The 23,565-nt window shown below is 37.0% G+C and overlaps 1 protein-coding gene across 3 annotated transcripts in view; it reads left to right on the top strand.

Annotated features, from left to right (window-relative positions):
* Positions 1 to 23,565, top strand: part of NCOR1 (nuclear receptor corepressor 1) — a 76,610-nt gene that overhangs the window by 28,097 nt on the left and 24,948 nt on the right. For 2 of the 3 annotated variants that reach the window (XM_019471797.1, XM_009278175.2), the window contains exons 9-22: positions 44 to 110; positions 1,123 to 1,295; positions 3,344 to 3,434; positions 3,980 to 4,158; positions 4,634 to 4,688; positions 5,488 to 5,589; positions 12,293 to 12,423; positions 12,945 to 13,162; positions 14,841 to 14,903; positions 15,568 to 15,707; positions 16,451 to 16,577; positions 18,074 to 18,629; positions 20,633 to 20,762; positions 21,072 to 21,267. In XM_019471797.1, the coding sequence (XP_019327342.1) occupies positions 44 to 110; positions 1,123 to 1,295; positions 3,344 to 3,434; positions 3,980 to 4,158; positions 4,634 to 4,688; positions 5,488 to 5,589; positions 12,293 to 12,423; positions 12,945 to 13,162; positions 14,841 to 14,903; positions 15,568 to 15,707; positions 16,451 to 16,577; positions 18,074 to 18,629; positions 20,633 to 20,762; positions 21,072 to 21,267 (2,228 nt within the window). Of the gene's footprint in view, positions 1 to 43; positions 111 to 1,122; positions 1,296 to 3,343; positions 3,435 to 3,979; positions 4,159 to 4,633; positions 4,689 to 5,487; positions 5,590 to 9,190; positions 9,372 to 12,292; positions 12,424 to 12,944; positions 13,163 to 14,840; positions 14,904 to 15,567; positions 15,708 to 16,450; positions 16,578 to 18,073; positions 18,630 to 20,632; positions 20,763 to 21,071; positions 21,268 to 23,565 lie in introns of those variants that run through there. The other variant, XM_019471798.1, reaches the window with a different exon arrangement.

Raw genomic sequence — 23,565 nt, 5'->3', positions numbered from 1 at the left:
AATAATACCCCCCCCCCCCCCCCCCCCCAATTTTATTTTCCAGAAACCAGGTGATGAGGAAAAAGCTAATACTATTCTTTAAAAGAAGAAATCATGCAAGAAAACAACGGGTAATACTACCATGTTTTTGTGAAAAGAGCACATGATTGGTTGGTTTTCTGTCTGGATCCTTGACTTGTATTCCCAAATGTGTCATGTGAATGACATTGATTAGAAAAATAAGATCTTAAGCTAAAATTTTGTTGATTTACTGGAAAATAAACTGCAGGTTTTGTAAATGTGGTTTGTTGATTATTTGACTGAAAACCATCTAAAGTACAATAAGGAAAAAGCTTTTTTTTCTTTCCTTTTCTTAAAGAGTATGAATGGAAGAGACCCAGTGAAAATCTTTAACTGTCATGCCTGGCTGAACTCTGAACTTCTTTTCTTGTATAGTAGCTATAGTATCTGAAAGAAAATGGGGCAGATCTTTGATTTTTTTCTGAAAGTCAGACAGCATTTTTAATCAAACTTGTGTATGTTAGATACCAGTATTAATTGACTTAATGCTTTCTCTTGCATGCTGTTGTAGCAAGTGGCATGCAAAGTCAAAAGGCTGTTTTGGGTGGTGCCTGAAAAATGATCTTTATTATTAAGAATAGCAGAAGATTATACATTCAATTGGAAGGTTCCACCATGAAAATGTAATGAATTATTTTTCTTCTTACAGTCCTAGGTTTTTTTACGTAGGAGCAGCTCCCTACATATTGCTGAGCTTGAGGACATACTACAATTATTCCAGCCCCATTCTGTTAGTTAAAAATTTAAAATAAAATAAATAAAAATTAAACCAATTCCATTAATTAAAAGCCTGGTACCAGAAGATGTGAGATTTCTGGAAGGCAGTAATAACAGTTACCAAATACCATTGCCATGTGTAAAGCAAAGAAATAGTGTGTAATATTCAAAATGTACATTTTTATATCCACTTCCTCACCTTCTCTCTGCTGAAAATTGGGTATATGTCATCTTCAAAATGGAAAGCCACTAGAGCAAGAAAAATATAGAGCCCAGCTGTGTTATGTGTACTGATCACTTAGTGTATTTGTGTTTAGTTCAAGGTTTACTTTTGGAATTTAACAGGAACAGAAAATCTGTCAACGTTATGATCAGCTGATGGAGGCATGGGAGAAAAAAGTTGACAGGATAGAAAATAATCCACGCAGGAAAGCTAAGGAGAGCAAAACAAGAGAGTACTATGAAAAACAATTTCCAGAAATCCGGAAGCAAAGAGAACAGCAAGAACGATTCCAAAGGTATTAACATAGATTTGAAATATTCCTATAAAATATCTCTTAGGACTTAAGTTTTAAAATTATTTATAATCAAATTGGTTCAGCTTAATGATTATGTTCATCACTTTATTCTTTAAAAAAGAACATTAGTGTATCATACAGTATAAAGTGTTCTTTCATTTGTTCACTGTGTTTCATGGCATTGAGCTCAAGTTTCACTTCACATCCTAAGGATTTTAACGATCGTCCTTCTTGTATATCCACTGTCTCACGCCTCGCCTTTTCCTGTCCCTCCCTATCAGCTTTGTCAGCGGTGCTAGCCTCATCAGTTTGGTGTCCTCTTGGGCTGCTTCAGTGATGTCTAAATTGTTCCTTTCCTACCCCCCTTTTTAGATCTGCCATCAAAACCCATATTTTCCAAAAGCAATACAGAAAAAGAGCTAATTAGCAAAGGCTAGTTAGGTTGTGGTGCTTGGTGAGACTATATGAGTTAAGCTGTTCAGATGCACAAAGAAGTTTGTGGAGTTGGTCTTAAGATAATTGGAGCGTCAGCTTCACGTGAGCCTGTTCATTTTCGGCTTACACCCTGATTTATGCTTAGTGGTTTTCTGTCACTGGGTGTCTGTGTTACCTCTTTGTTTCATGATCCCTATATTCATTAGCCTACACACTCAAAAATCATTTGACTTCTTTAATTAACAATTTGAGCGATCTTTTGTTGTACTTGCCGTGTAATTTTACTCCAGACATTTTTGCTTTTTGAAGTATGCAAGCTACGACAATTAAGTCCCTATTATTTAATTTTAATCTATCAGACATTTGTTAAATGGAAGCTGTACAAAGAGTCTTAAAAGGAATGAAGTACAATTCATTTGAGAGTTCACTTTATCTACGGTACTGTAGGTAGTGCTTTAAATTAAAATTAGGTCAAGTTTGATTCAGTTGTGTTCAAATCTGTTTATCTAATATTTGAAATCATTTTAATACACCTTTGAAAGTTCAAGCCCCATAAAGATTTCATCTCATTCTCTCTTCTGTCTGTCTAAACCCCCTTACTTCATAAAACATAGGAAAAGCAGATAGTTTGCAATATATCGTGAAGTCTGCAAGATCTGGCTTTGTGGACTCAAGAAAAGAGGAAAAGAAAGTAAATTGTTAGAATGGAAGCAGAACTCCTATCTATAAGAAGCTTTTACTTGAAGAATATAGCACATCTTTGTAATTGCAAACTACTTGGGAAGGGGCTGTCTCTTTACATTATATTTCTGTTCTCCAGTGTAATGGTATCTGTGTCTATAGCTGTGCTTGTAATACTATTGCTGTGTAAATACTAAGGTTTTTTGTCAGGTTTTTTGTGCAAATTGAAAAGTTCAGTAAAATCTTTGAGCAAATGAAGATCTTCTGCCTCTCTAATTATCAGTGATTTTTTTTTTTATCTCTGAAATGCTTTTTGACCCACGTGCTGTAATATATTATTATGATGTTCTTAAGTGTAAAGATCACTAGCTGAAAAATTCTTCCAAATTACAGCTCTCCCCATCAATTCAAAAGTTAAAAATTTTCCTTTGTTGTAATGAGTCTCGGTGCTGTATTAGTAACTTGACCAAATTGATGAAAGGCAAATTTAATGTGCTTTTTTTTCTTTTAAAAAATAAAACAAAAAAACCCAATCTCTTTCACAGTGTATCAGTTGTACTAATTAAGGTGATGATTTCTGTGCCACTGATGAACATTTCTCATACTCAGCAGAAGCCTATTAATGTATCTAAAACACCTACTGGCAGTGGAACCAGTGGTAACGCTCCTTTTTTGATGTTGACTCAAGCATGCCCTTCTTGCTGAGCTTTACAAATCCACCTGTAAAAATGAGCGGTTGTTTGAAATTGCAGTACGTGAACAGAGTTTGTACTCTGACGCTGCTTAAGAAAGCACAGTTCTAACAAACTAATTTGGGAGACTGGTAACAGTATTTTAAAGAATTTTGAAGGTTGTCATTGTTGTGTACAAAATCTGAAAATATAGCTATTTTCCACTTTATCCTTACTCCTTCTGTTTTCCTCTAATTCTAGAGTTGGCCAAAGAGGGGCTGGACTTTCAGCAACTATTGCTAGAAGCGAACATGAGATTTCTGAAATCATTGATGGACTTTCTGAGCAGGAGGTGAGGCTATTGTCTGTACTTTGCTATAGAAGCACAGCAAATGACTCAATATCCTTTTACTGGCAGTGAAATGTCCCTTTCAGAGGGTTTGGGTTTTTTTGATAAGAGAAACCTTTGGGGGCTGGTTTGAGAGAGTCTGTGTGAACTTTGGCTTGAAACAGGTCTTACAAATACTTTTCTTTTAAGGCTTACGCTTCCTAATTGCATCTGTCCTACATTTTTCTCATGCGTCTGTGTTCATTGCAGGCTTGCTACAACCTAGTTTTTTACAGCTCTAACAAACATGTGAAAACTCTTCCTTTCTAAAACCCTGCACCATTTTAGTTTTTCATCATTTGCAACACTATTTCCTTAACTGACTGTGTAAATGTTCATTGGGATAGTGGCAATTTCTAGGAGAGTTAAGAAGTGGACAAAAAGAAGTTTCAAACTAACTGTGAATGTATACTCTGGTGGAGCTTTAAAGAATTGTGTAAGTCGAGAACTGTAAACATTAGTAGCAACTTCTTGTATTCTTTACTTTTTCTTTTATTCTTTGCCTGTAGAATAATGAAAAACAAATGCGTCAGCTCTCTGTCATTCCTCCCATGATGTTTGATGCAGAACAAAGACGAGTGAAGTTTATTAATATGAATGGTCTGATGGAGGATCCCATGAAAGTCTATAAAGACAGACAGTTCATGAATGTCTGGACCGACCATGAGAAAGAGATTTTTAAGGAAAAGTAATGGGCTTTCTTATCTTTTATTTTTATTACATTGCAAATGACAGTTAAGTACCTAACCCCACAGTAAACATGAGTTAAATCGGGAATGCTGAAGCTTTTGTGCAATAATATTTGATAATGTTCTTAGTTGGATGAATGAAACATTGCAAAAGTTTTAGACTTCTCCACTTATTTTTCAACTGAGTAGGCTCACATGCATTTAGTCCTTAGATAAGAAATTCTCTTAAAAATACTGTAGTTCCATGATAAGATTAAAATGAGAAGAGTAGGTGTATGATCTCATTATATCAGCTAATAGCTAATTTTAAGTGCTTAATTCTAAATTTTCACAATTTGAAAACTAGGCTTTTTAGACTAATTTCAGTTGTGTAAATCAAAGGCTTGCTGATGGAACAGATTGTTTGGAAGACTGCTTTGCTTATTTGATCGTGAATTATGTTGTTAAACTTGAATAATTTCTGATTTATAAAAGGTTTGTCCAACATCCCAAGAACTTTGGTCTAATTGCTTCCTACCTGGAACGAAAGGTAAGAACTTTTTTAATATAAGTAGAGCCTAGGGTGGGATCCCTAACTTTCCAAATGTAAGTCATTTATCCCAGTATCATTTTCTTTTCCTGGAAAAAATTGTAAGTCCAAAAAAAGTTACTGCTTTGACAGGATTTTATAATACTTGATCAGTAACACAATCAATGCATGCAAACGTCTAACAAAAGTTAGTGAAACGACACTATTGACAACAATAAAAGAAAATGGCACTTCATTTAGTTTTGATCTTATTTTCTTTTTGAAGGAGGTAAGCTGCTTTAACTATTTCACTGTTTAGATAAGGACATAATTGCCTCTGCTGAGCCACTGTGCTACCTCTAAGAAATCTTGCCACCACCTTTCAAGTCAGTGGGATCCTACTGCTGGCTGAATTAGTCTTTAGAACGAATTTTAGTCTTTAGAACTGATTTTGCAGAACTGATGTAAGAAGTAATGGAGAATTAGGATTCGTTAAGACTTAGAATCTTGACTACGTATGGCTATTATGATAAATCGAAGCTTTCAAACTTGCAAAATGTCTAGTATAGATTAAATCATGCAGACTGAAGTAGCTGAGGGATATTATAAATACATGAGACTTGTGTTTAACACCATAATTTTATGCATAGTTATATTGTTGTATTTGTGAATTCACTTCCCTGCTGAGCAAACAAGTCTAAGAGAGTTTTATTTTAGTCTAGGGGCCGAATAGTTTAAGTGTTGAGAGAAATTAAATACTAAGAACGTATTTTTTATAGCAGTAAAACCTAATTTTTTTTAATTTTATTTTTCACTTTAGAATGTTCCCGACTGTGTATTATATTATTATTTGACCAAGAAAAATGAAAATTATAAAGCCCTTGTGCGAAGGAATTACGGTAAACGCAGAGGAAGAAACCAGGTAACTTAAATTTATTAATCACTTGGATATTGTTATTTTATTGTTTCATATTTACAGTCGTCTTACAATCCAATATAGCAAGTATATTATATGCATGAGGGGAAAAAAAAGAAAAACAATTATTTTTCCTTTACTGCATTTTTGCCCTTCTTAAATTTAAGTAATCCTGACCTCAGGGGTGTTCTTGGCTAGTTTTTTTTTTTTTTTTAGTTCTATGGAATATCTTCTTCCTTTGCACGTTTGTGACTTTTTTTTCATATGAAAATTCATTTTATTTGAGGACCCTGCCGTAGACATTTGACATTGGATTCGAATCCATCATTAAATCCTATGTTGAGGCCAACAGAAATTAGGTTTAGCATGTGATTTGCAGTGGAAAATATATAATCACTTCATAATGTCAATGTTTCTCAAAAAGCAGAAATTATTAGTGATCTTTATTTGGTGGTCAGGCTCAAAGTCAAACTGGAACTTAATAGCAAGAAGAAAGAGACCAATTTAATGCATGCAAATAAAAAATTCTGCTGATTCAGGAAGTATTCTTTTGGAAGTTTTGGAAGTCTTTGGAGGGAAAAAGAACATCATATTATGTACAAAAAGCATATAAATACATTTGCTAGGCTACCAGGGTTAATGTGGATATTGGAAAACAAACAAAAAAAATTAAACTTTGGATTTTTTTTTTTTTAGTATTTGTTTTTTTAAAGAAAGCAGGAGGAGTGCTGTGTGTTCACTGAACATGTTCCCTGCTCTTCCCATTCTGATTCCCCTTGCATCTATCAGGTATTTAGGAAATACTGAAAATAGAATGAAAGATAGGTCAGTGGCGAGGTTAGGAAAGAAGGCCATATATGAAATAAAGTACATGAACAGAGTAATAGATGTCACAACCAAGCCTGCAGGTATTTTGAGTTTGTGTCCTTAAAATGAATTTAACAGCTGGAAAACGGTATAGATGTGATGTGCTGAAGAAACACCCAGTGCATTGTTGGAACTGAAGCTTGGTGGGGGTGGGAGGGAGGGTCCTCTCAAATTCAGGGTTTTAGAAATCCACAGACCTTAAAATCTGAAGAGTTGTGGGTTATTGGATTTAGTCATATCTCAGCAGCGATACCAGAGAGAAAATTGTTGAAACTTTGAGGTATTGTAACTGCACAAAACTGTACGGAACTGCAAAACAGCAAATTAAGTAAATATTACACTTCAGGATATGTGAGTCCTTTTCAAATAATGTAAGTTTTCTGAGAGTCCCAGTAAATGTATTTTTTTTCTATGAAAGAAAATTGCTGCAAACAGCTTCAGTTGATAAGTTGATCCTGTTCACTAGAAACGGTCATCGTGTTGTGCTTCTATGGTGCTATATACTTAAACCTTTTAAATTACGGTCTGGTGTTCTAAGAGAAGAGATCATGTCACAGAAGACTTACTTGTCTGTACCCCACAAATTGTGGATTGCTTGGGATAAGGTCACTTTCGTTATGCGCAGGATTTAGTTAGAGCTTCTGCTTTGACTAATTGTGAACTGCTGTGATGGGAGAAATACTGGAAATATCCTGTATTTTGCCAGAACTTCTGTTAGCCCTTCTAAGCCTAATAATGCTTTTTAATAGGGAAAGTGTATTGTTGTGTGACTAGTGATGGTGAAAGATTCTGACTGAAGTATGGATGTATGGCAAATACAAAGAAGATGGAAATAAACTGGATTGTCCAAAATGTAGACAATCACTGTGGACACTAAACGCAGATAATGCTGCCATTTTAAGTGGCTCAGTTTCATATTCCAGTATAAAATGAGACTGGTGTGATCATAGTAAGTATACCCATGTTGAGCAATATCTTTGCCGTATGCTGTTCTTAGCTGTTCTAAGAGGTGAGGAGACAGAACTGGCTCAAGCTGTAATGTGATGTAACTGTAAGTTTTGAGATATTCAGAAGATCATAACTGTATATTTGAATGTCTTTCAACATTGTTAAACTTTAGAATATTGGAACTGGTAGAATTCAAAATTTGGGTGGATTTCTCAATCCATAAATTGTTTGCTTTCCTTGGATACTGCATATAAACTGGAAAGACTTTAATTACAGCCCTGTACACAAGGGTACAGATTTGTGAACTTAGCTCACTATAAAAGGAAACCCAAGGTGCTCTACCTGACTTTGTAACTGCTCCTCTGAATACTGATTTATATGTGAATAACTAAATACGTGAGTTGGAACACTGAAGCTGCTGTCATCGTTCATTCAACTCAAATTGCTTGCTCTTTGAATTTTAGCAGAGTTGTAGGTCTTAATTGCTAGTTGTTGATCCACATTAAGTACTACAGCAGATCACTAAACTTTGGGCAACTGGCTTGCAGGCTTAATGTGTGCTCTATGTTAAGGATGCAGATAAGTGTCAGGCTTCATAGATCGGAAGAATGTTGAGGTATACTTGCAAACTCAAGGAAATAGTCTAAACATTCTAAATGGGAAATTTTACCATTTTTGGAAGTTTAAACTCAGAAGTATCATAGTTAGCGTGTTTAGTAACGCTGTAGTAAGGAATTACATGGTACCAAAAATCATGTGTGTTTCTTAATTTTATTAATGATTAATTAGCAACATCTATAACAGCTAGTAAAAAAGAACTTGAGTGTTGAACTGCCTTGCTTGCCAGAATTTTTCTTACAGTTGCAGAATGCAATTCATCCCCCCTCTCCCCTCCCACACCCCAGCTTTGTTTGAAGCTGGTATTTTTCATATCTGAGTAGCAACCCAAAACTTCCTTGCTGATTGGCAAACGCAAGTCGTGTACGATTTATGATGTGCTCCAAGATGTGCTTATGCCAATAACAGGTGCTTCAGCTTAAACTCTTAATAGTTCATATATTTTTGTAAATTAGAAGGCAAGCAAATGGAATATTGCAGTGGAGAAGATATTAATCATGGTAATGATGTTGAAATCCTTCAGAGAATGTAGTGAGTACAACTTGACTCAAGTTTCAGTGTGGGGGGCTTTTATTTTAGAGAATCTGAATGCTAGATTAAGGCATGTCAAGTTAAGAGATGTAAGGCTTATTGAATTCTGATACATTTTTGTCCTCAAATAGGTCCAGAACGGCCTTTTTATAAAATGCTACCTAAACCATTCCAGAATGCTCACAGAGGCAACTAAAAAAGTGCATCTTAAACCAAATGTGACTTCTCAAATGAAGAGCAAGTTTTTAACATTGTATTGGAAGAAAGCATGGCTATGTGATGCTTTTGCATTGATTATAGAGAATTCCTTAAACAACTCATTGCAAGGAGGTTCTCTCCGAGTAAAGTTTTTCATTGAAATTTGGTAGCAAAGCGGTAGTCGGTAAGGGGTGCGTTTCTGTGGTCTGGCTGCCTGGTCAGCAGAAACGCGTGTCTGTGGATCAAGCTGTGTGCCTTTGCAGCAGGTGGTACAGTCCAGTGATCTGACTAGACAGAAATTTGCTGTATGTCTGTGACGGCCAATCAAGCCGAGCTCGGTGGGGATTACCTCGGGTGACCCCGGTGAGATTAGAAGGTTGTATGTGAGATGGGCAACTCTGCTGTAGGCAGCTTAAGTGGCAGAATGACACAATTTCCTGGAATAAACACGTTGCTGGGTCAGGCAGCCTCTGCTAAAGAGCTGTGTGATGTCGGTGCTGGTGTGGTTTTTGTCCTTTTGAATCGTACCCTGAATTAAAGCCCGTCCCCTTACCTGGATAGTAAAAGTTTTGATCAACAGATGAATGTGCAGGTACGTCGCTGACCGAGGCTTCAACTGTTTTAAGGTTTGTGTTTAACCTGCACTTGACCTATTGATTATGCATGTTAAATAAATTCACTGTGAAACAGAGAATCCTGTTATTTACAAAGTGTGATGTTAAGTTAGCCAGGCAAAAAGAACACAGGATTTTCAGTAACTGTTTTGTAAATAGATTATATGTAAAATACAATTTTTTTAAAATTTTTTTTTCTTCTGAAAATGCAATTTTTAACTCCTTACTTTTGAGGCCAATCTATCTAGCATGATGGAAATAATTTATCTTAGCGTGTCTCTTACATCTGGCCTGAAGGAAGTTTTTGCATAACCAAGTAATGCCAGCATCTTAAATGCTAATAATTTGCAGCAAGATGATAGTGGTTAGCGTTAGGGTTTTCTGCTCCAGTTCACATTATTAAAAGGTCAAAACCAAGTCCTTTTTGTGACTATTTCCAGCCTCAGTTTTGTCAGTGAAACAGTGACACCTGCTGCTACACTTACAGGAAGGTTGGTTCCTCTGTGAGAAAGAAAAGCCTATTTTGAGGAATTTTTCAGTGGACTGTAAAATCTGAGTTAATAAAGTCCTAGAACAGTAATCTTGTAGGTCTCTGTCCTTGTCCTTCCGTGAATTGCCAAGTGTACTTTGGGTATTTATTTTAAAGGTAGCTTTATATAAATATTACATGTATTTTGCTTTTTAACATTGACTTGCAGAATCTAGTGCCCAGTAAGGAACAAGTCGGTTCTGCACACACCAAATTTGAGTGGAGAGCATCTGGGTATTGCAGTTCTTCTGAATGGGTGACTCCATTGACGGAGGTGGTTTGATTAACCCATTCAAGCCCCTTCAATGTAAACCCCTGTGAGTGGTTCCTTCTGTGTGGCCATATCTGACTCCCCACCCTCTCTTACGTTCCGTAGTTTCTTATGAAAACATATTTAAGGCAGAATTTAAACTGTAATAATGCATTTTAAATCAATTTAGGTATTTTCAGAGAGGAGGAAGAGAGCTCTTTCTTCCACCTCCCTCTCCCCTCACCTTTAACTGGAGTCCTGCCCACTATAACCTCACCTGCAGCCTCAGGCTTTCTTTTCTCATTCTTCTGGTACAGGAGACTTGGATTTTTCTGTGGCACTGAGATCACCTTGTTACAGATACTGTTCCGTGTGAATGGGCAATATGGATTAAGCCCTAGATGCTTGATGGGGGTTGCTGGGTTTTGAGGCCCATCAGGAAAATTAATTCATTTACCATTTGCTTCACATAAGGGTTCTGGGAATTTGGGGAGCGGGTTACATGATTTATTTAGTGGCAGCCAACTACTGCTTGGTATCTTAACCTGGAGAGGAAGGAATTTGCAGGTGAACTGTGGACATAGAAATTCAGCAGCGTTGGAAAGCAAGATGTTTTAGCCATGTGCAGATACATCACTGTGGATGGCAAAAAGCAATATTTAGGCTCCTAAATATATTTAGGGAGGGTTACAACACTAAAACTTAAGGAAATCTTTTCTGTAGCCACATTTCATAGAACTTTCCTAATACTTGGGTTTTTTTTTTCTGTATGAGCAGTGTCATTTCTCTAATGCTTTCTTAAAACATCACAGGATATTTGGCTTGTCTAATGTTAGGCCACCTCTAACAGCAAAGTCAGAGAATGCCAAGGCTATTTTATTTTTTGTGTGATAAGGAATAGCAAAAACAATGCAACAAATTTTTCTTACATTTTTTTAGTTTATTTTTTTTAATTTTGTTTTTTTAGCAGCTGTAAGGGACCATGCTGGTAATTCTGTGTGATAACATTAAGTAACAGAAATTTCTTCCATTAATTCCTGTTTGAAGCAGATTGTATCTTCTGGAAAGTTTAAATCAAATTTATGTGCTTTCTGAAATGAGATACCCTTGCACATGGTAGTCATCTGGATCGCTTTGAAAGATAAGGAGCAAGAGTCCCTTAACAGAGAACGCATAAATAGTGTTTTGTGCAGTTTTTCTTAGTATAATAAAGTTTGAAAGATAAGGAGCAAGAGTCCACTAACAGAGAACGCATAAATAGTGTTTTGTGCAGTTTTTCTTAGTATAATAAAGTGTAATGGTAATTATTTTGTCATTTGTCAGTGCTTATGTGCTTGTAAAACTATCATCTCAATAAAGACTATAGTTTAAGAAATAAATAAATAATTCTAGGCTATAATTTTCCTTCTGTAAATTCACTGGAAACATAAGTCTAAAATTCCTGACCCAAGTTTTTGAATAATTATATTTCGTAATTACTAACAACAGTTTTGAGAAGATGGCTTAGAGTTGGTCTTAATGTTTATGCTACAAGATCTTCTGCTTCCAATTTGTGAGCTATCAGGTTTCACTATTTTAAAATGGACAACGTTAAAAATAAAATTTGAAAGGAGCAACACCATTACTACGCAAGAATGTTGGTCAGACCTCTCTAAGCACTTTTAAAATGTAGCTGTTCATTTTTAGTGTGGCATACAACAGTGCATGTATTTGTTGACACATGTATGTGTACATTATCACCTCTGTGCTCACTTTGCAAAAGAAGCCTGGACCTCCATGGAATTTATAAGACAAAATACTGTATCTGAATGGGGCAGCTGACCAGAAGAAACATAAGAAAAAAATAAACTGAGAGGTACTGAGGATATACAGCTAATATATAGAAACTGCATATTCTGTGGCAAAGGGGACTTCTGAAGTCTGGGAGATAATGCCTGGAACATCGTGTTCATTATGATTTTAGGGTGCAGATAGGTGTTACAGTTTTTGGCAGAGGCGTTTTACTGTTATGTTGACCGGTGTGCAGTGACTGTAACTTGGAATATTATTAAGTGGAAGGTAGAGCAGCATCACTGTTTCTGCTGCTCTGAGTACAAGCTGCTACACCTTTGTGTGATCAAGTTGTTATAATGTGTAAATGCCATTTCATTTCAGCAACAAATTGCTCGTCCTTCTCAAGAAGAAAAGGTAGAAGAAAAGGTAGAAGAGGAAAAAGCAGAAAAAGCAGAGAAAAAAGAGGAGGAAAAGAAAGATGAGGAGGAAAAGGATGAGAAGGAAGAATCTAAGTAAGTATATGTACTGAAAATGCATTAATTCACTCTGGATTGCAGTTTTTTTGCAAAGATCAGAACGGGATTCACTTTAGCCTGACAGTGAAATCCGGACTGAAATCTCTTGCTGTTTAGGTTAGGTTTTGTGCATTAAAAAATTTTTTTGGACATACCAATTTCTCTGTCTTGCTGAACTAATCAGACTGGTGGAAAAAGCCATGGGATTATTTTTTTGCACATATAATAATTTTCGTATCTTGTTGGTTTGGGTTTTTTTCATATGTTCTATCACAGTGTTCGTATTTTCTTTGAGGTTGATAATATCATGTATCTATGTTATTCTCTAGCGACTCTAAATTGTGGGCAGCAAGTGAATTCTGTTTCACTAAAGGCATCTTTTGGGTTTGCGGAGTTTTGTTTGTGGTTTGAGTTCTGTTGTTTGGGGATTTTGGGGGGTTTTTTTACCTCCATATTCAGGAATATCTGCCTATAATGGCTATCTGAATGTGACTGAATTATATTTTAACTATTCCCAGAGAGAATACCAAAGAAAAGGACAAAACTGAAGTTGCACCAGAGGAAACAGAGGAAAGGGAGCAGGCCACTCCTAGGGGCCGAAAAACTGCCAATAGTCAAGGTCGTCGTAAGGGCAGAATCACCAGATCAATGACAAATGAAGCTGCACAAGCAAATGCTGCTGCAGCTGCAGCCACTGAAGAACCACCACCGCCTCTTCCACCCCCACCAGAACCTTGTGAGTAGCATTTGTAGGACACTCGGGGACCCATCTGCTCGTGAGGCTCTTCACTGACATAAGGCTGTCTTCTGTGCGTGCAGTGCACTTTTTTTTTCCTTTTTAGTATTACATCTTAATTCTTAGGCCTGCTTATAATTTTGTGACTGTGTGGTACTGTTAAACTTGACGAGTGTAACTTCATGAATAGTATATGTGTAATCAGTTGACTCTGTTAGAACCATACAGGGAAAAAAAAGGCAGTTCAGCCTTTCTATGGCAACTACGTTTTCTCTCTTTGCAGGGTTAATGATGGATCTGTAGAGATCCAAATGCCTTTGACACAGATTGACTTACAGGCTGTAGTTCATAGAGGTTATTGTTAAATGAGTAGGCCTGATATTTGAGTACTTCAGGGAGTTTCATAATCTGAAATAGATCCTAGCAAGTTGTTTTTGTTGTTGTTGTTTCTGCATTAGATGGCAAGAGACTTCTTTAAAATAAAATGTTACTTTCTTGGCACGTATGGTTAGAAAAGACTGCGCTATCTCTGGCTGCATTTCTGAAAAGACTGACATAATTTGTGGTGGTGCAGAAATACTAGCAAACAGAATACCTTGTGGCTAGTAAATAATTATCCAGGATGGCGGGGCAGATTTTTTTTTTTTTTCCCTTGCAGTGCTCTGCTGTGGCAAAGTTGTTTGCTCATAGCTCTTCAACTTGGTAGTTACAGGCAGCTGCTATTCTAGAATTTGTAACAACTCTTTTGTTGCTCAGATATTCTGCATATCCTGAAGAACAGAGTAAGTGGGCGAATTAGTTCTTGTTTAACTGGAAACATCAGAGATTGTGACAGGCATTCTTGCTCAGTTGATATGGTGGGGTTTTGTCAGCAGCTAGACTAAGGCTGTTTTTTGCTTTTGGGGTTGTTTTTTAAACCATTTTTGCAGGGTTTTCTGGAAAATCCAAAATAGTTTTTCAGTGGATCAGATACCTTATAGTGTCCTACTTTTATTGTTTAACTGAAGTTTTTGAAGGGTCCATGTTGCATGCTATGCATAATGGCAGGTTTTATGAAAAGGAAATGGAGGCTGTTGCAGCTTAATGCCGTTCAGAAATTTAAAGTGAATGATATCAAATCCAGAGAAATGAATGAAAAGTATTTTGCATTGAATCATACTTAGTTTTCTGCTTGGTTTTGCTTACTGGTTTTTTTGGTTTCTTTTATTTTTCTCTGTTTGTCCAGTAGGAGACTCAGTGAATACAAGAATAGTAGATACCCACCAACCAATAAATAACCATTTCAGTCCTTTCCACAGCATTCAGTGCAATAAGATAGAACTAGCTTATAGTGTGTTGGATTGCTGCTTTTGGTAGTTGATGGTAATTATTGACAGTTTAAGTAAAATTTTAGTGATAAATACATCTAAGTTACTTACAAGTCTTCCTTGACAGATAATTAATCATAGTTTTGTAGACAGAATAGTTTTGAACAGTTTGCTGAGATTGCAGTGGTTCCTACTATATCTCTAACTTGGTGTAATGGAGACTGACTACTTCCCACTGACAAGAGTAGCTTTCCCTAGTGACTTGAACAAGCCTTAATGTAAATAGAGTAGTTGACTATGGGATGCATGATTGGTGCTATAATAGTGAATCCTGGTCTTTTCTCTGATCAGTGTCTTTTTTTCTCTTTCAGCTTCGGCAGAGCCTGTGGAGACATCCCGCTGGACAGAAGAAGAAATGGAAGTTGCTAAGAAAGGTAAACCTTTTAAAGCTTTTGACTTATTTCTGAATACTTGTATTTACAAAATTACAATAATTTACTGAATTACTGAATATGAGTGCTGTGATTTTTTGCAATGCTACGCTGAATTAATAATTTGAAACTTGCTGTTGTTGCATGCCTTTTTTTTTTAAAGAAAAAATCTTTAACAGACAAAATCAGTTTTTTGAGACTCATGTTGACTTTTTTCATATGGGCTACTTAGAACTGTTTGATGTTGTACTTGGTCCACAGAAGTCTGTGAAACAGATGTGAAGTTGTGTATGTCATATGTAAATTTTCAAAGTAACATGTTTATAAGTTACAAAAATTCCTGTTGTAGTTTATAACTTGTGTATTCATTTGGTAGATACTGTTACCTGTAAATTTTATGCATAAAATCAATATTTTAGCAGAGGTGTTACATATTAGCAACAGCAAAGAGTTAAGTCTGAAGGCTTCATAAGCAGACATTCAAGCTGACACAGCTTTTTTTCGCCACATTAAGTAGTTATCAAATACATTGTCATAGTGAGAGTTCTCTTAAGGACAGCAGTACTTCTGATCTTACCTTCCCATAGGCATTGTTGTTCCATTTATTTGGGTTTGGATAGCTGAATTATTTATCATAGTAAATGTTGGTTCTTATATGTTTGAACAGGCCTAGTGGAACATGGACGAAACTGGGCGGCAATTGCCAAAATGGTTGGGACGAAAAGTGAAGCTCAGTGTAAGAACTTCTACTTCAACTATAAAAGGAGACACAATCTGGACAGCCTCCTCCAACAGCACAAACAGAAGGTAAGTACAGTGGGCATTGAATATTTTGCAGGGGAAAACTTGGCATCTTTCTGAAGTCATTCATCACGCTTCACTAAGACTGTTTTGCAATCATCACTTGTTTCCTTTTCTACTTGTTTTTGTGTTGTGACATAAATCTCCTAGAAAAGGCAGTTGATGCTCACTGACCTGTGATACTAATCAGTTCTTGCTTTAAAATGCAATAGAAAAATTTCTATCAGATAGAACGCTCAAGCCTGAAGAATTCTTTAGTGCTCTGAAAACCACGTTCCTTATCAATACACCGGCGACTATAGAAGTTCAGGTCAGCGCTGTAGAACAGTTACCTTGAAGCACGATAAGTACTAAGCTTACAAAACAGAGCAGGAGAATTGGTAGAAGACCCGGAACTGAAAGTTTTGGGGCATCTAAAGTAGAATCCTGAGTGTTGGAATCCTCTGAACTGCGGTGTTATCCTAGTGTTCTCTCACTGAAGTGAAGAGCATCAGTGTCTGTGTTTGCTGCAGTAGTTCTGTTGTCCCCCAAACATATCTTGAGACAGTGGTTTGTTCCCAAACTTATTTTTGTTCAGGATCAGCAAAAGCTGGCCTGAATTTGAAAGAGTGTGCCCTTGTGAATGAATCTGTGCTAAATAGGGAATCTCTGTCTTTCATTTCAACCTCAAATTGATGAATAACAATGCGTGTAAAAGGAAATAATACTTGCAAATTTTCAGTACAATGTAAATGCCGTGTCTTTATCAGTCTTCGCGAAGGCCCCGTGAGGAGCGAGATGTATCACAGTGTGAGAGTGTAGCTTCAACTGTGTCAGCTCAGGAGGATGAAGATATTGAAGCATCTAATGAAGAAGAGAATCCAGAAGACAGTGAAGGTAACTTTTCTGGGAAGGAAACTTGTGTATGCACAGAAAGGGACGTATGATTTGTGCCAATTATATGCTCAGAAAGCGTGTTCCACTTCATAATGTAGTGCTCAAATACTATGTTTCAGTTAGATTTTAGCAATTGGAACTCACTTCACTAGTTGTATCTGAAGGAGAAAAAGCATTTTTAGTATTGAGCAGCCTTAAGATGTTATTGCTTAGTATTTTGAGATGCTTTGACTATGCCATCTTCCAGAGGGTAAACTGACAGCAAAAAATTGTGCGTGTTGAAACAAGTTGAATCAAAGATATTTAGTCTTTGCTAGTTGTAGCCTTAGTAAAGCTTCAGACAGACAAATTTAAGTGTTAGTTTTTTTAAATGTGTTGGTTGCAACTGCTAATAATTATAGGCACTCAACATCAATCCGTCTTGGCCAGCCTTTTGTGAAGCTGTAAGCAATAGAATTCATAAACGATGAATCAGAGGATATAGCTAAGTGTTGGGGATTTTGGGTTTTGGTTGGGTTTTGTTTTGTTTTAAGCTGCAGTGTGTGTAATTCAGCAAATTGTTCACTTCTATAATAAGTCAAAATTAATTACTTGTTTTACAGATGGGTAGGTTAAAATTGATGGATCCTTATTGCATCCCTTTGTTGAACAAACATTCTTAAAATATTGATGTAGTTCTGAAGAATGAAGACTCTTATCAGAAGATAAGACTTGAATATAGCTTCTGTGTTCTAGATGTTGCCATAGTTTTTTATAAATGTTTTTATTTATCTAAAAGCTATTTATATTATAATGGAGTTCATAAACTAGGCTAAAAGGAGGAGGCTAAAAAATTCTTCTTTACTGCAAGAATCAACACCCATCTTTAATTGGTATCCAGTTGTCGATGCTGTTTACACCTTTCACAGAGCAAAGAAGGCATTTTCAAGAAAACAATGGTGATTGAGAAAGGAAGTAAACTAGAACTGTTAACTTAACAGCAAGAATTGCAAGTCAGCATGTCTATAAAATGTGACTGATTTTCATGTAAAATCGGTGTTTTGCCACTTCTGCCAGTGATGTGTCCAAAACATGTTAATTTAAATCATTAAAGCTGCACCTTAGGTACTGTGAATGTTGACTCTAATCTTGTAATAAAGCTGCATCATATATGGAAGTACCAACTCTTTCACATATGCAGAAGAGTTTACTGGGCTGGCTCTCTATAAGATCAGAGCTAGCTAAGTAGTCTTATTTCTGTAATTCCAGTCTCCCTCCTTAACCTGTATCTGCTGATTTTTGGTTACTCTCCCTTTGTGAGTCAATTCTTCAAGGCAATTGTCTCGTTGTGTTTTGGGACACCAGGCAATGAGTCAATTCTTCAAGGCAATTGTCTCGTGTTTTGGGACACCAGACATATATTTGATTATTCTAAAGAAGCAGTTCATGGAAGCCTAGTTAGATTTCATTAACATGGAACCTTTATGCCAAAACGTTTTTTTTTTTTTTCTCCCCAGGTGCTGAAAATAGTTCTGATACAGAAAGTGCTCCATCTCCAACTCCAGCAGAACCTGCTAAACCAAGTGAAGAAACTCCATCTGAGAGTGCTGCTTCGAAAGTAACCACTGAGGCGACAGCAGAACAAGAATCTACCATTAAACCTGCAACCAGCACATCTCCCTCCTTAACAGCCCAAAGCGTATCAACAGCTGAAAGTCAGAACCCTGAGCCACAGGTTAAGGAGGAAATAAATAATGAGGCAGAAGAGCCTATGGAGGTTGACAGTAGAAGCCATCCAGTTGAAGCTAAGCCTGTGATTACTCTTCCAGTGCATACCAAAGTAGAACCTATAGAGACTGAAATGAGGCTACCAGAGAATATTCAAGTGAAAATAGAGAGTGATACCAAAGAGAGAGATATGGAGAAACCCAAGGAAAAGTCAGAACCAGAGGAAATGGACTATAGTCTGTCACAACAAGTTAATACAGCAAGACAAGAATCCCATTCAGATAATGATTCGAGTGCCACCTGTAGTGCTGATGAAGAAGTTGATGGAGAACCTGACAGACAAGGGTGAGTTTAATTATTTAGTGTTCAAATATTGCCATCTTTAAGAAGTTGTTTAAAAAGTGATTTTACTTAACTGTGATCCAAAAACTGTCATCAGTAGCAACGTTTTTGTTACGAGTTTCTACTAGGGAAAGAATTTCTAAAGAGTCTTTGCTGGAAGTGCAACAGAGGGAAATGTTGATATAAAATTTTGGTGAAAAGCCAAAAGAAGGGCCTCCTAAGGCAGGGTAAGGCAAAATTCTATGGTGATAGACTGACTAGGTAGGTAGCAAACTAGCACAACTACCTGGAAAGCTAGAGAATGAGGGAAATGAAGCCATCTGGGATCGGTTCAGAGAATGGGAATTGTGTTAATTGTCTGGAAAGGACAGCAGCTTACTGAAACAAGGAAAATTTGCCAAAGCAAGAAAAGAGATTCAAGATGCTCCTGGCATGAGTTTCCATGGTAAGTAGCTCTGTGGCACTTCTGGTGGGGACGTGAAGATCTTGCTGCTGCAGGATTTTCTGGTACACAGCTATTTAAAAATCAGTGACCAACTAAAAAAATTAAGTAAGTAAGTAATGTGGGGAATTTTGTAAATGCCCCCATCTATCCACTAAGAAACTCAACAGTGATTTGTGTAACTGGATCTGTACTGAAGTTCTTTGGTTTGGTTTGGTTAGTTTGTTGCTTTTACACAATACTTACGAACAAATTTACACATTCAGAAGTAGATTTGGAATATTTTTATAGTGTGATTGGTTAGTCTGGGATAGTATGTGGGCTCTCCGTTCCCTTCAGTGAAAAACCGTTTGAATGTAGAGCCAAAAATTTGGAGATGGAGTTGTTTTAATTGATTCTTGCTCTCACAAACTCAGTTTAGTAGAATGCATCTAAAACTCCTTGAATTTGACAGGGAAAACAGCCTGAATATATCTCTTAGTAGGAGATGAAACTTGCTTTTAAAAAAATAATCATCTAGGGGCATAAAATATTGATATTTTAGTTAGCTTAACATTTCACATTTATTTGCTTGTATAACCTCTAGAGTCCTGTACCCAATTACTGTCATTGAACCATGTTATATCAATCAGTAGAACTGAATCTCTTGAAAGCTATCAATAATAGAGTAGTGAAAGTATTTCTCACTCTTACCAGTCAGTGTCCATAAATTAACAGGCAAGTGTCCTGAGAAATGGATGACCTCTTTCTCTACGGTGTACAATGTCTTCATGCAAATACTAGTTCCTGGGAACTTGGCCCTAAACACTGTGGGTAACCTACATAAGTATATAGGGCTTTAAATGGACAATGCTGCATGTCTTTGGAACCATTTTATCTTTTGGGGGATGGCTGACACCACTGATGATATTTGAAGTCTTTTTAGTGTTCTGCTGGTGCAATTCCTATGTAGCCCTAGCGTAGCATTGGAGCCAATGCCCCCTCCCTCCCAGTGGTCTTAATATACACGGAGTACCAAGGATAGATGTTAAATGTCAAAAGTATCCAGTATCATTGTTCTGCATGTGCTCTCTCGAAGAGTGCAGTTGATGGTGTTTCTGCACTTTCTTGCCTCTTCAGACATAATCTTTCCACTTCACAAATATACTAGCCCTCCATGTGAAAGTAGTCTATTGTATACAACTGTTTGTTTATTTCCTGTGGACTAAATATATCTAGTGTTTCCTATCTTTTTTTTCAAAGCATTCTTTCTAAAGAAGGTTGCATTCTTGCAGTACTGTGCATATAGAAACAGTATATGTAAATTTCTGGTATTGGAGATTCTGAACACTTCTTTTGGTATTTCTCTGTATTATAAAAATACAGCAGCATCTGTTGCCTACTCTACCAGATGTGCTGTGGGACAAAACACAACATAATTCTGATTTTTCAGCTATTTGTCCAGTGTGTTAAATGTGGTGTTCTTTTGAAGTTGAGAGGCATACTTTTGCCTGTAAATTTTTTAAGATGTTTAATCTTGGTCTTTTTGGTGATATTTTTCCCTTCCTTCTATCTCTTTTTCCAGTATCTTCAGCAGGGAGTCAAAGCCCTCACTGTTAAATCCCACTGGGTCAATACTGGTATCATCCACAATAAAGCAAGGGCAGATGGACCTGCAACAACTTCACCACCGAGCTGCTGTCATACCACCTATGGTATGGGGTGTTTTAAGTGATGTTTGAAGGAGTATTCGTTGTCTCTAAAACTAGTCGCAACACTAAAGTGGCAAAAATTGTGAAACAAATGAAGAAATGTATCATTAGCTTTGTTATCATAATACTTTTGAGGGGTTAAGTAAGTTAAGTACAAACAAATACGCAAGTAATAGCTTAAAAACAGGTGTGGACCATTTGAAACATTCATACATGGACTACAGCTGCTGCAGTGGAGGCATTGAGCAAGATAGTTACTTTAGTAAGTACCTGTATTAATGTACCTGACGTTATACCTTCCCCTCCTTGTAGGTTTCTTGCAGTCCCTGTACTGTTCCTGTTGGAACACCAGTGAGTGGTTATGCGCTGTATCAACGGCACATTAAAGCAATGCATGAGTCAGCGCTGCTGGAGGAGCAACGCCAGAGGCAAGAGCAGCTGGATATGGAGTATCGAAGCGCTGTAAGCCCTTGTGGCGCTTCCAAGAGCCCTAATGTTGAGTGGGAAGGTAGGCGTTTTCACATCTGTCATGGAAATAACCCTGCATTTTATGTCTGCCTGTTGCACTGCTGCCTCGTTTAAGAATGAAAGTTTACTGTACCGATAATTAATTATTGCTTTCTGATAGCACTTGATTGAAGGAACCTGTCTACTATACAGATCCTGCTGCAGTTACAGTGCTGGGAGAGCTACATTGTAGCCCACTTAGATAAGGCAGAAAAACTGGCTTCATTTGGGTGAAATCCAAAAGTGAGTTGTTCCTACAGAGAGAGATTCAGAAAGATTAAGCGTGCAGGTGAGAGGACCCAGATAACTGCGTGTTCTGGGGGAGCCCTTTTCAGAAGCTTAAGGTGAAGATGGGAGAGAATAGCTAAAGGGAGTATGAGCACAATTAAGAGGAATGTTTTACTGCACTGGAGTACGTCCGTGGACATTAAGCCCTGGAGTAGGGCACAAAAGTATGGTAGAACTGTCATGCTTTAGCCTGTCTGTCCGCAGGAGGGCTGTGTAAAAGGTTCTTTCTCTTGGGAATATGATGGTTCATTGCTTTTGTATATATAGAGGATACTTGGAGGCAAGGTTTGAACTGAACTCTGGGATCTGGACCTGTTTCCTGAATGTGATCCCTTAGTGTGATTTTCAGTACAGAACAAGGCTAAAACTGCTCACGGAACCTGTCAGGGTGACTAAATAAGGACATGTCTGTTACCGTTGGTGGTTACAGGAAAGTGGTGAAATATTGGCTATATTTTCATTCTTTGAACTGAAATTATTTCAATTCTATCGACAGCTTGCAAATTACAAACAGCTTAGCAGAAGATTGCTTTTTTCTGTGCAAGAAAAGCGTATCCTATGGGAGGCTCAGTTCTGTACTAAGTGTGTAACTCTTGCCTCAACTTTCTTTACTAGAAAAGGAATAGGTCCACAAACTGTACATTGTAACAGGGGAAATAAACCGAGTGAGATTAATGTGCTGAATGTTGCAATGTTAGAGATATCATCGCAGTTGCATAATTCTGCATTTTTAGATTTTATATTCTCATGCATTGTTTCTGTTGTCTCCACAGTATTAGTAACATAAGCTATCATGTCCTTTGAAACTCAAGTATTCTGTATTTAATATGCATGACAATTTTAAATTATGTTATGAAAATGCTTCACCTTAATTACTTTTACCTAAGTAAAATGAAAGAAACATAACCATTTTTTTGCCTGTTAAAATAGTGAGAAGGGAGCTTGTGGATTTGTGGAGGGGAGGATAAGATTGTGGTTTTTGGAAGTTGCTTCTTTAGGTGGAAAGTTTGGGGTTGCTTAACAGTACCATTTAACTGAAATTCTACCTGAATAACTCTTGGCATTGGCTGTACGGTATTATGAAGTGTGGGAAAGTTCTGGAGTGAAGTCTCTGCCAGCAAAAATTAAGGTGGTTACTGAGGCAGACAGAGAGGGAAGGATAACGTGGTTAATGTAAATGGGTTCTACAAGCCTGGACATCTTAATCTGAAGACTAGAAGGGGCTGAGATGTCATCAGATCATTACAACAGCTACTTCGTAAGATACACTGTGCATATGAAGCTTGTCCACCAACTGCTGTATGTAGCAGTGAGCCCACAGACTGTTTAAAAACCTTGTGTTGCATGCATCAGAACACTGCCTGTGTTGTGGGGCATCTTGTCAAAATAAAGGCCCTGTTGTTGAATTGGCTTATAACAACCTACGCAATACTTTACCATGAAATAAAATAGTAAAGATCCTTTAGAAAGCTATTATGGGACGATTAGTACCATCTTTCTTTGACTATGGAGGTTAAAGATATGAATTTACAGCTGCAGTAGACTTGTTCTGGCTTGTAATTTTGAATACTTAAATTGTCCATTGCCAAAGAAAAGGAATATCTGAAGTTCTGGTACTGGATTTTTAATTTCCTAAATTCAATAAAAATGTATTTTCCCTTTAAACACAATTGGTGGGCAATATTGGTATTTGAAATTTGATTTGTAACTTCTCTGGGCAAGCAAACAAGGAAGGGAGGCTTCTTGTCTGGTGGGATTGGCCTGTAAATCTGGCTGAACTTGCATGTAAACCTGGCTGATGCACAGAATTTAGAAAGGAATCTTCTTTAAATGAAATCTTTTTCAATAGTAGAGCTTTCACTTAAAGGACCTAAAGGATCCAGATACTGTTTTTCACATATAGAAAGTATGAGAAAGTTTTTCAAAGCTTTGGATATAGAAGTTGTCATGGTTTAATCTCAGCCGGCAACTGAGCACCACACAGCCGCTCATTCACTCCCCCCCCCCCCCC

Source organism: Aptenodytes forsteri, unplaced genomic scaffold, assembly GCF_000699145.1.
Source record: "Aptenodytes forsteri isolate BGI_AS27 unplaced genomic scaffold, ASM69914v1 Scaffold66, whole genome shotgun sequence".
In the NCBI taxonomy this organism is placed as follows: Eukaryota; Metazoa; Chordata; class Aves; order Sphenisciformes; family Spheniscidae; genus Aptenodytes; species Aptenodytes forsteri.
This window is presented reverse-complemented; position numbering and strand designations above follow the sequence as displayed.